General features: G+C 46.1%; 1 protein-coding gene across 18 annotated transcripts in view; it reads right to left on the reverse strand.

Annotated features, from left to right (window-relative positions):
* Nucleotides 1-12,411, reverse strand: part of CSMD2 (CUB and Sushi multiple domains 2) — a 637,686-nt gene that overhangs the window by 189,546 nt on the left and 435,729 nt on the right. For all 18 annotated transcript variants that reach the window (XM_078331131.1, XM_078331136.1, XM_078331130.1 and 15 more), the window contains 2 exons: nucleotides 6,043-6,258; nucleotides 4,350-4,538 (listed from right to left, as the gene is read on the reverse strand). In XM_078331131.1, coding sequence (XP_078187257.1) covers nucleotides 4,350-4,538; nucleotides 6,043-6,258 — 405 coding nt within the window. The remainder of the gene's footprint in view (nucleotides 1-4,349; nucleotides 4,539-6,042; nucleotides 6,259-12,411) is intronic.

Raw genomic sequence — 12,411 nt, forward strand, 5'->3', positions numbered from 1 at the left:
ATTTCCTAGCCTTAGCCTGGATTGTCTGTAAAGTAAATATTTACTGAAAAGAAATGAATGAATGAATGGATAAGGAATATACTGACCTCTGAAGATGTACAGTCCTAAAAATAATAATTAGGCTCTGGAAGGATGTAAATACAAGTCCAGATGGCAGGCCCATTATCCATGCGGACATATGGGGAATTTGGAGCATGCCTTGAATCTTTCAGGCGGCTGGTAGCAAGTCTGCTTTCTCTAAACCATCCCTCAGCATCCTTTAGTCTAGGCACAGTCTGTGGCTGGAAAAGCCCTGGGGTTGACCAAGGGGCCAGGGCTTTGATCTTATAGTTAACCCCTAATTACCCTAAGCCAGAAGCGTACTAGGCTGAGGCAGCACAGATGGAGCACATGGAAACCTTCAGAGCTCAACTGCTCATGGGCTTAGTTACATGTCTATGTTTTCTCTTGTCCCCAAGGCTGCTCCTTATTCCTTTGAAGATGGGGGCCATATGTCCCACCACTAAGTCCCTACTTTTCTCAATGGACCCTCCTCCCTGGGTCCTGCTCAATTCAGGACCAGCTTCAGTTTCCTAAGACTTTACATAAGGTCTCATTTATTTCTCTTGGAGGATAAATCTAACTTTACAATACTTTCATTTTTAGTTTATTTTTTGTGAGACAGAGTCTCGCTCTGTCACCCACACATGAGTGCAGCGGCACAATCTTGGCTCACTGCAACCTCCGCCTCCCGGGTTCAAGCGATTCTCCTGCCCCAGCCTCCTGAGTAGCTGGGACTACAGGCACATGCCACCATGCCTGACTAATTTTTTGTATATTTTACAGTACTTTTAAACCTTAGTCTGTTTGCAAAACTTCCAAGTATCATGATGAATGTGCTGAGATGGCTCATAAAACTCAAGGGACAGTGGTGGACAGGCTCCTTGGGGGCAGAGGCTGTTGGTAATTTACATAGATGTTTCCATCATGTGTACATTTCTTTGGTGACCTTGGATAAGAGTGGGGATATGTGGTGGGGGGGCAGGGTTGCTGAGGGCCATGCATATGTAAACATTTATTACTGAGTCACATTACAGGGGCAGCCTTCTGAAGCATCTCTCCGCTTTCTCTGAGATCACTATCACTCCCCTACTTGTCTAGGCAGAGGCCTGTGGTGTAATGGGATGATCATGGACTTTGGAGTTAGACACATTGTGTCAACTCTCTGAACTTCTGAACTTCAGCCTCTTCATCTGGACAATAATAGCATTCTCATAAGACTGTAGAATAAATGGGTGAGATTTTATATATAAGATAGGTAAACACAGTGGAATGGTTAGCACATAGGCTCTCCACCAATGTCCCAGGTGAACCTATGTGGCTTGCCTGCTTCCATTTGGAGCCCTAACTGCCTGCATTCTGGGACTGGCAGAAAGCCTAAGAAGCTAATGGGAAGCACGCATTAGCTGCCTGAGGCTCACAGCACCCTCAAGGTTCCTGATGCCTCTTGCCCTCTGCCTAATTCTTGACAGCTGGCTTCCCTTAAACATGGGCTTTGGTGTGTTTTGGACCTCCTTCCTGGCCCTGTTTCCTGCATAAGAGCCATATGCCCCATTTCTGCTCCAGCACGAGCCTTTCCTCTTTCCCATATGCCTGACACCTTTACAAGGAGGGCTGATAGCTTTAGATATGGCCAGTCCTTGGCCAATCACCAGGTCCTGACTCCCTGATAGGCCTTTGTCCTGAGCACCAGGAAGGGGACAGAAGGGGTAGAGGGATGGGGCGCTTGCTTCCGGGAGTTTCCAAAGTAACAGGGGAGGTGAACAGATGCACTGAGAAGCCAAACACAGGCATAAATAGAAACAAATAAATGTTCCAGAGAAACAAGCAGTCACATCCACAGCAAAGTGCTGTGGCTGATTCTGGCATCTGTGACTTCTGTCACCCCCATCAGAAGGGGTCTTGTTAAGGGCAGAAGCTGTATCTCATCCATCAGCCTGGGGCTTCCGAGGCAGAGGGTTAGGTCTTCTCCATCACACGGGGATTCCCAAGGACAGGGTCTTGTCTCCTGCTGCAGACTGGGGTCCCCTGGGGTCAGGGCTGCCTCTTCTACAACAAATTCTGGGGTCCCTGAGGTCGGGGGCTATGTCACCTCCCTCCCCACCACACCATGAATTAAAGCCCAGGGTTGTTCATCTCCTTCTCGGCTGGGAATGTTTCTGGTAGCACTATGTGGACTAAATCAACCAATCTGCATGGCGACTAGGAGCACCCCCAGTGGGTATTCCCGAGGTACCTCCAGCCTGATCCTTGGCAGCAGGGCTGGTGGTAATTAGAGGTGATTATAATTGCCGTGCGTTATTAATAACATGTGAAACAGAAGACAAATGTAATAATAATGAAAATATTGTGAGGTGTCATGAACAAACAGTAATTGGAATAATAAGTTAAAGGATGAGTTTATGTAATGAGATCAATGAGGCAAGAGCTTACGGGCTGTGTGCATCTGTGGTCCTGGTTAATCCCATTCAAGAAGAATTTCCCCCAGAACCATTTAGCTGAGGATGTTTTCTCAGAGACTAAAGGAGCTGCTAGCAGCCAGATATGAGCTGAACCTTCCTAGGGGGGTTCCATGTGTTACGGAGTATGTGTGGCCAGGTCGGGGTGGGTGGATGCCTTTGGGGATGGTTATAGGAGAACGAATACACTCCGTGGTTATTTAATTGGGCAGAAATGGAATTCTGCAGCTCTTTGTTTTAATGTTTCCTTTCTGAGATCATAAAAGGTTATTGGCAAAATAATGATAATTGGTTATTGATAAATACAGATAAAAAGGTTATTGGCAAAATGATGATAATTAAATGCCACCTCTTAGTTTATGTAAATGATGCCATCTAATGTAGAGTAAAGCCTTTAGTTGGAGGCTGTTATCCCTGTTTTATAAACGAGGAAGCTGAGGGTGAGAGAGTTTGTTGGCCTGCCTGAGATCTAAGCACTGGTAAGTGGCAAAGCAGTGACCCCACCTTGGCCTGCATGACTGCACAGCCTGGGCCTGGCCCATCTTGTCAGCCTGTCTAAGCTGTCCTTGGCACAGCCTGAGGGCTCCATGGACTTGTCTCAGGCACAGCTGACCTCACTGGCTTTGAGATGCTGGTCCCTGTTTCAGTGAGTACAGTGCTGCTTTGATCTGTTTTGTATATTTTTGTGGGGTTTTATATAATATTTCACTTTATGTGAGTTCCATGGCTAACAGTGAGCATGGAAAATACTCCATGAATGCAGCTAGTATTTTATCCAGCCCTACATGATAAGGATTGAGCAAGCAGGCACCCAGGAGCCTCATACATTAGGGAGAGACAGTAATCAATCTGCCCTCAGGGACAATACCTACATCTCCCTACTCTTTGGACACATCACTCTGAACAGACTTCTTTAAAGTTCCAACCTCCAACAGCTACACCTAACCTCCACATCTCCTGTTCTCCCTGCCGTTTGCTTCAGCCTGGCCTCTGAGCTGTTCCTCAAATGCTGAGCATCCTCACGGTTTAGGTCCAGGTCCTCTGTTGCCTCTTCTCCCAGATATCTATCTCTGTTCAAATGTCAACTCATCAGAGAGGCCTATTCTGATCGCTATAAAAGAGCAACCCTAGCTACAGCACTTTCTAAGCTGACTTAATTTTTCTCTGTATGCCTCAACACTGCCTGACACATCACACATCTATGTATTCACAGCCTGTGTCCCCCCCGCACCAGAATGTGGAACAGGAATGGAGAATTTCTCTGTTTTGTTCACTTTTGTATCTTCAAAACCTAGCAGATGCCTGACATGTAGTGGGTACACTAAAATGACCCTGTCCTTGTTCCTTCTGACCTCCCCTGCTGAATGGATGAAGTCTTCCTGAGGCTTCTCTGAGAGTTAGCACTGCCATTGGATTAGTAAAAGCACCCATCTACTCCACCAGATGGGGACTCCCCCTGGGCAAAGGTCATAAACCCCTCCTACAGGCCCATCTAGTGACCATCCAGATTCCTTGGCAAGAGGCCTCCTTAAACCCTGGGTCTGTGTGCTAAGGGTGGGGAGGTGAAAGTACTAAAGTCAACTTCATGTGAGTGTCGACTATGGACCTACTTTGTAAAAGTCACTTTAGTTTATACAGAACTGCCCGATGAAGCAGGGATTGCCATCTCTGTTTTACAGATAAGGAGGCTGGAGCAGAAGGAGGTTAGGTTACATGCCCCGGGTCCTACTGCAGGTTAAGTGTGGGCTCAGTCAGCCTCTTGGCCTGTGTGTTGTCCACCACCTCACATCAATTGACTATAATCTGGCCCACCCCATTAGTGAAGCAAAATGAAAGCACGTGACCACCTACCAACACACCTTGGCAGAGGCGAGCTCCACAGGCGCCGTCTGCCCCCCAGGCACGTGATACGGGCGGTGCCCTCCAGACGGTACCCGGGGAAGCAGGAGAAGGTCAAGGTGTCACCCACACCAAACTGCAAGCCCTTCCGAATGCTGTAGGCTGGGACCTCGGGCTCCTCACAGGGCTCCAAGTCGTACCCTGGAAAGGCAGCAGGAGACATCTTGCTTAGAGACATCGCAGGGAAACACAGAGCAAGAATGTGGAAACACACAGGCAAAACGCCAGAGGGAAAGGGCCAGGAACAATGAAAGACAGAGCAGAGAGCTTGAGTGCACTGGCCCACCAAAGGTGATGAGATAAGAAGTGAGAGCTGGAGGGGAGCTGAGGCAGAGAGAAACATGGGGAGGCCAGGGCAGGCAGTCCACACCCCCTCCTATGAGCAGTGGGAAAGGGCACTAAAAGAGCAACCCTAGCTACAGCACTTTCTAAGCTGACTTAGAAAGTTTCCCAGACAGGCTTCCCAGGAGGACTTCTGAGGAGCCTCAGGACTCAGCTCCTCCTTGCGCTGTCCCTTCACCTCCATTTTAACCTGTGTCTTGGGGCTCACAAGCTCTCCTGCTTCCTTCTCTCTGGGCACCGAACTACATAAATTCAACCAGCAAGTTCTAGAAGGTCAGAATACATGACCTAGCCTCAGGCAACTCTCAATGGGGAAGACATACAAACTGCCTGATTAGAAGCCATGTCTCCACTATGTTGGCACTTGAGGCAGTCGGCAAGCATGACTGCTGGCATTTATGGGCAAAGCCCTGCCTGGGGCCTCTAGTAACAGCATAGAAATGACTAGTCCCTGGTCTGCAAGGGTGTCTCCCTTTGCGATGCAGTCCTCCAGGGCTCTGTGTTAGAAGTAGGGTCTCTCTCATAAGGGTTGAGTCTCACTGGCTGGATATATCCCATTGGCCAGGCGAATCCAGGGATGTGACAGGTGGGTGACTGCTACACTGGAAGGCAGGTGGAGGACTAAGCTGGGCCATGCCCCAGTTTCTAGAAGCTGGATACCTCTTGCCCATCCCAGGAGGAATCCATCTGATATCACTGACCATGGCTGAGAAAGGTGGAGGGAGGTACTCTGGGACAAGAATGGTGGGAGACTTAGTATGAGAGGAGCCAAGGGTCCTCTTTCCTCCCTGAATGCCAAATAAAAGAGCTTTCTTTTCCGAAACCCTAAACACAGAGATAAATATCTATTACTACTAAATTAGCATTGATGAAAAAGATCCCAAATGAGACTAAACCACTCCAATATGTTAATTTCAAATCATTTTTTTTTTTTTTTTCGTATTGCTGGGTTGGGATATGGAAGTGGAATCAGAAGAAAAATCTGGAATAACTAGGATAGGAAGGGACTTTTGTGAAGTCCTCTAGTTCAACCACCTAGGTGGGCCATGTTCACAGCAAATCCTAAACATCTTCATAGAAGGAGGCTCCTCAGTGATCATGCTACCTCCTTCCAAGCCCATTACAGGGAAGTTCTTACTTGGGTCTGACCCAAGCATCTTTTGCTGAAGCACTGAGGTCGTTTTCCCAGAGACTGAAAGAGTGGATTAATATCCATCTGCTGGGAAAACCAGAGACAGACAGCAGAGGGAGACAGCGAATAGCAACATGATCTCTTCCTCTAAGGGACCCTCACACTCTTTACCTGAGAAGGTGATGTTGAATCCTTCGTAGGACATGGAGAAATCGGAAATGAAGCGGACCTGGGCAGTGAAGTTGCCATAGAGCCCAGCGCTGATGGGAGCTGGCAGCTGAGAGCCAGTTAGCTGCCTCAGGGGCTGGGTAAAGCTGCCATTCTCAGTGATGAGGAGGTAGTCGTGGCCACTCTCCAGGTGGAAGGTGTGGAAAGTAAAGAACACACCTGCCAAGAGACCAGAGGGTCAGGTTGGTAATGGCGAGATGGCTGGAGCTCCTCAGCTGTAAGACAGGATCCCCACAAACATTTCCAGTTTGCAAATGTCTATCTGTGTATATGACTACAAGCATGCATTGATAAACCATACAAGTGAATCTGAATGAATGAACCTGAACACACAAGTGCCCAAAGACCCAGTCAGGGAGAAGAATGCCTTTTTACAGTTGTCAAAAGTTAAAAGAGAGATTTATGGCTAGGCATATGAGAATGCTTTACAGACAGTCATTAATTCATTCAACAAGCATTTGTGTATTTGTTGAGTCTTTACTATGGGCTAGGATCCAGGGTTAGGTGCAAGGGGATATACCAGACATTAAACAACTAGCTGCAATACAGAGTGCTGAGTGCTGGAATGAATGTGGCTCAGCATGCCAAGGGGGGCAGAACAGAAAGCAGTTGACAGCAGGAAGAGGAGGGTGCAGGATGGCTTCATCAAGGAGTAAACATTTGACACGGATCTTAAAAGGATGCACAGGAATTATGCAGGTAAGGGGAGAAAGAGTGTACCAGGAAGGAGACCCATATGTGTAAAGGGAGTGTCGATTCCAGGTTTGTTGACCAGTGGCTGTGTGTGGCTACTCCTGAAATTGATGCTGGATAGGTAGCCTGGGGCCAGACCCAATGTTTTTCTGGAGGAAATGAGAAGCCATCCTATCCAGAGTGGACCCGATCTCAGTTTAAGCAAGATGTTGGTGGCTGTAAGGAGGATGAAATAGAGGGAGAGGAGGCAGGGACATCGTTTATACTGGTGACTGCTCTGCATTGGGAGAGGATGGGGCTTGGCAGAAGGAGCAAGAGCAGGAGATGGCCATGAGCCCTTGGGGGTTGGGGTAGGGTGGCCAAGACAGCAGGCACTTAATGCAAAAGGAAAATTACAAGACATCTGGTGGCATGTCCACCTGAAGGATAGTGATGTCTTCTCTTACCCGGGGAAGGGCACAGGAGGAAGGGGTGGGTTGTAGAAGAGTAATGGACTTAGCTGCTTGTGCATGCAAGCGGTGAGAGCTAGTGGGCCACTGGAAGGACAGATTTGGAAGTTCAGAATGAAGAGGGGACTACAGAGGTAGATCTGGGAGTCACCAGCAAAGCATTCATATCTGAAGCCACAAGCATGGAGAAGACAGCTGGGAGAGAAGAGGGCAGAGTGAGAACTGGAGAAGGAGTGAATGGAAGCATGGGCAGAAGTGACAGGGAATAGGAGACAGGGCAAAGGAGAAGCAATGAGGGAGATGGTCAAAGAGCAATCAGAGAGCTGGAAAGATGAAGGAGGAAGCTCCACTAAGGGGGAAGGTTAAGAGCGTAAAATAAAATCAGAGCGATGATATTCATTAGCAGTTCAAGCACTAAATATTTAGTGTCACTGTCCTAACTGCTTTTACTTGTACCTACTCCCTTGGAAGGGAGATAGGAAAACTCATTTAATCCTGCCAGGAACCCCATGGTGTGGGTACATTATTTTCATCTCCAGTTTACACCCAAGGAAACGGAGGCACAAAGAGATGAAGTCATCTGTCCAACGTCACCCAGCTAACATGTGGTAGAGCTGGGATTTGAAATGAGGCAACCTGACTGCAGAGGTCATGCTCTCAGCTACTTCAGGGTGTGGCCTCTTAGGCTACAGAAAGAGAGCAGGTAGTAAGAGTAGCCAGATGGAGTAAGGGATCAGATAGTGAGGGAAGTTATAGAGCAGCATGGTCTTAACACCCAAAGCAATTGTGGAACTTGTCCAGATGGCAGTTGTGTTTGGTGGGCATGTGTGTAAGTGCGTGGCCATGCACAAGTGAATGTCCTATGGGACTATGTGTTGTGGATGGTGCCAGGACAGGAATTAGGACCCACCTGCTACTCCAAGTGTGATCCCACTTTCTACTCAAAGCATGGTCCATGAACCAAGGAACTTACTAGAATTGCACAGAATCTTTGGCTTCCACTGTAGACCTACTGAATCAGAATCTGCATGCTCTTTAGATGCCCAAATGATTTATAGGCACTTACAATTTCAGAAATACTTATCTAGATCATTACTGATACATGTTTTATAAATGATGGTTGGAGCCAAGCCCCTAATGCTAAAGCATTTTAAAAGTGTTTATATCCTTGCCTCCCTGTCGATAGGAACTAGATCCTGGAGGATTTGGGCTTCTATAATGGAGGTGGAGGAGACAAAACACCACAGAAGAGATGGGACCAGAGACGCAGCTTGTAAATACCCTGTTCCCAGGCAAGTGAGATGCATCAAGTTCTAAGCACCTATCAAGTGCTGGGCCTCGTGCTAAGCACTGAGAAAGATCTCCCAGTTTAGTGGAGAAGACAGACACATCACCACTAGTGAGAATATAGAGTGGAGCACAGAGGAAGAGTAAGAAACTGTGCCTCAGGGTTGGGAAGGCTTCATGAGGGTCCAGATCCATGATGAGAAAGGCTTGTGGGTGTATGTGCCCACTTGCATGCTATACTCCTGACACACAAACACGTCTCAAATGAGAAAACTGTTTTCGGTCTAGGCAGCCTAGGATATATATGTCCTTTCCCTACTACCTAGGAGATGGAGTTGGGTGGAGAGTGGATGAGACTCAGTCACAGGTGGAAACAAGTTGATTAAACATCACACTTTGCACTCTATCCTTCTAGCATGAAAATAGAGCCCTTCCTAAGGAGTAAACGTTTGGCTGGGATTCTAAGGATGAGCAAACATCTGACATGAAACCTCTGGGTTTCCCAGCTGTGCTGATTGCTTGGGGCTTTTTGGGCCATTGTGAGAAAGTGAAGACAATGTCACAGAAACAGAGAGGCCCCATGTTGGAGTTGGAATCCAGATTCGATGTGACAGATGCACACACAAATACTTCACTTGAGTGAACCATGCAGAAATGTACCAATGACATCAACACCACATAGGAGCAGAAAGAGCAGGGCAATGGAAAAGGCTTGGGCTTGGGAGTAAGACACACCTGGATCAAAAGCCCATTTACCTGCTCAAGGGTCTTGGCTAAGGTTGCTTAATACCCCGAGTTCCAGGTTCTTCAACTGTAATATGTAGGCGATACTATCTCTCTTACAGGTGACATTTACTCCCAAAGTGAGGCAAAACTGGGATAGCATATGCGAAGCATGCAGCACAGTGACTGGCACACAGTAGGTCTGCAGCAGGTGTTCTCTTTGCTCAACTAATATAACTCCCAGACAGCCTCATGGTTGAAAGGTGTCAGCTCTGGATCTCAGCAGGGACACGTTCTCAGGACTCCTAAATTGGCTGTTCCCTTGGACTGGGCAGGTGGCAAGTTGAACTATTCTGAATTTCACAGAGTTTGGAGTTTCCTGAGCCACACTGCTTTCTCTTAGGGAGCAATCACAGATAGCAGCTTAATAGATCTGTTAACCCGAGATACTTTTATAGGCAGAGAACAGAGAATGCCCTCTGGAGAAGGGCCTGGGCTCACTTCAATTCGATTCATATCACCAAATGCTTCTTGAGTTCCTTATGTGCCAGGCAGAGAGCCAGAAGCCAGGGAAACTGCAGGAAACAAGACAGACCCATCTCTCACAGAGCTCCTAGTCTGTCAGGGAGACTGATGATGAAAATGCACATTCTCGACAGTGGAGTCAAGTCTGAAATCAGGGAGGTACAGAATGCATGCTATGGGAGCCCAGGGGAGAAGAGCCCAACCTAGATGCAGAGCTGGGGAGAAGGGGTCAGGGAAGGCTCATTAGAGGAAGGGGGGTTCAGAAGAATGAAGGGCTGGCCAGGCAAGGGTGATGGTAGAGACTCCCATTCCCCTTGCTTGAGGAGAGGAAGTATTCCAGAGAGAAGAAAATTGTACAAATGTGCAAAGCTCTAGAGGAGAAAGAAAGCCTGGCAAGTTCTAGAAATGGAAACAAGTTCTGTGTAGGTAGAACTTAGTTTCGAGGGCTGAGAATGTGGCTGAGAAAGGTAAGAAAGACTATGGGGTTATGGAGGCCGAGGCAGGCAGATCACGAGGTCAAGAGATCGAGACCATCCTGGCCAACACGGTGAAACTCCGTCTCTACTAAAAAATAAAAAAAAAAATTAGCTGGGTGTGGTGGCACGCACCTATGGTCCCAGCTACTCGGGAGGCTGAGGCGGAAGAATCACTTGAACCCAGGAGGTGGAGGTTGCAGTGAGCCGAGATTGAGCCACTGCACTCCAGCCTGGGAACAGAGCAAGGCTTTGTCTCAAAAAAGAAAAGAAAAGAAAGACTATGGGGTTATGCTAGCCATTTTATAATTTGGAGGATCGAGGCTAAGAATTAGGTGATGCCTTTAAATGGTTCTCAGGAAGAAGTGATCTGGTCATTCATCCGTGATTTCTTGTTGATTCTCTGCCGAGCACCTTTCAACCTGGCTACTTCTACTTCCTGTTCATCTTTGAAGACTAGCTGAAGTCTCAACTCCAGGACACCTTCCTAAGCCCTGGGCTGGGCTCAGGATGTTTCCACACCTCTGTCTGCTCTACCACACATTGGTCATGCTATATTGAGATCTTGGTTTAGGCTGTCTACTGTCACTAAATCATAAACTTCCTGAAGGCAGGCAATGGCAGAGGGGCTTGTTCAGCTGTTTTCCTAGCAATTTCAGTAGTGTGAGTATCAAATAAGCATTTGTTAAATAGTTGATGAGCTTGATTGACTTTCAGGCAAAGACACACATAGAAACTCATAAAAAAAGCATACATCTTTATAATCACAGATGCCCAGACATAGAGAAAACCATAATGATAGGGGTTGTTTCTCTAGGCAATGTGAGGAGCTGCCTTTCTTTCCAGTGGTCTCCTCTGACCAGGCTTGGTGGAAACAGCACTGCAGGATGAACAAGGACACTGTTCTGTCCCTCCCCTCCTTAGGAACAATATTGTGGGAATAAGGGGACAACCCCGGGCCTCATCCTGACTGCCTAGATTGTCCTGCCTTGACCCAGTAAGCTCCAGGCCATACCATCCTAGCTCTGGCTAGGGCAGGCCTAGTGAAGGCCAAGTGACACATTTAAGTACATGTGGTGGGACTATAAATGACTTCTCTTTCAAATTTTCTTTTCTATACAAATAGTATATTTGAGATGTAATGTGTTTATTCCTCAAAATTAGAAAAAAGCCAAAAGATGAAAATAAGAGACAACATCTTGGGATATATTTTTTCAGGCTGTTTTTTATGCAAACAAGGATGTCTTTTAAACTAAATATATTCTTCTGGCAAACTTCTTTTTTTACTTACCAAAGTATTGCAACCACCCCTGTAGGTCTTTAAATATTCTTTCACATTATTTCTTTTAGTTGCTGCCTAGTATTTTATTCTATAGCCATACCCTATGTTTATTTAACATTTCCTTATTGATGGACATTTAAATAGTTCCTAATGTTTCATTATAATACATAATGTCTTAGGGGAAATATTTGCAGCTAAATCTTGATGCAGAGTTTTATTTATTTTCTTCAGATAAATTGTAGTAAGTGAAATTGCTGGGTGCAAAGGCAGGTACAGTTGTCCTTCTCTATCTGCAGGGGATTAGTTCCAGGACCACCCTTGTATACCAAAATCTACAGAATCATAAGTTCCTTACAATATATTTTCGAGGCTTTTGATTCACATCACCAGGTCATCCTCTGGAAAGTTTGAACCACTTTACACAATGTCAGCAGTGAATAGTATTCAAGTGTGCACATTCTTCCCAAGGCTGTTATAATTTTCTTTGATGATTAAAAAGGGAAATGTTATTTCCCTTCTAAAATTTCACTTGTTTCATTATTAATGAGGTCAATGCGTTTCCATTTCTATTTCCTTTGCTACAAAGTGTTTGTTTAGAGCTTTGCTCATTTTGCAGGCTGGTTTGGGTAGGCATATGTATACCTATGTGACAATCCTGCAAGATCTGTACATGTACCCCAGAACTTAAAGTAGTATTAAAAAATTATATATATATATAAATTTTAAGAGCTCTTTGTGTGTCTGGTTGCTAATCCTTAATCTATTATATGTTGCAAATATTTCTTTCTATTTAGTATTTGACTTTCAATTTTTACAGAGCTTTTTTTTTAAACCTAAATCCTTTCAAAGTTTTTTTTTTTTTAATTGAATCTGGCAGTCT

Source organism: Callithrix jacchus, chromosome 7 (genome assembly GCF_049354715.1).
Source record: "Callithrix jacchus isolate 240 chromosome 7, calJac240_pri, whole genome shotgun sequence".
Lineage (NCBI taxonomy): Eukaryota > Metazoa > Chordata > Mammalia > Primates > Cebidae > Callithrix > Callithrix jacchus.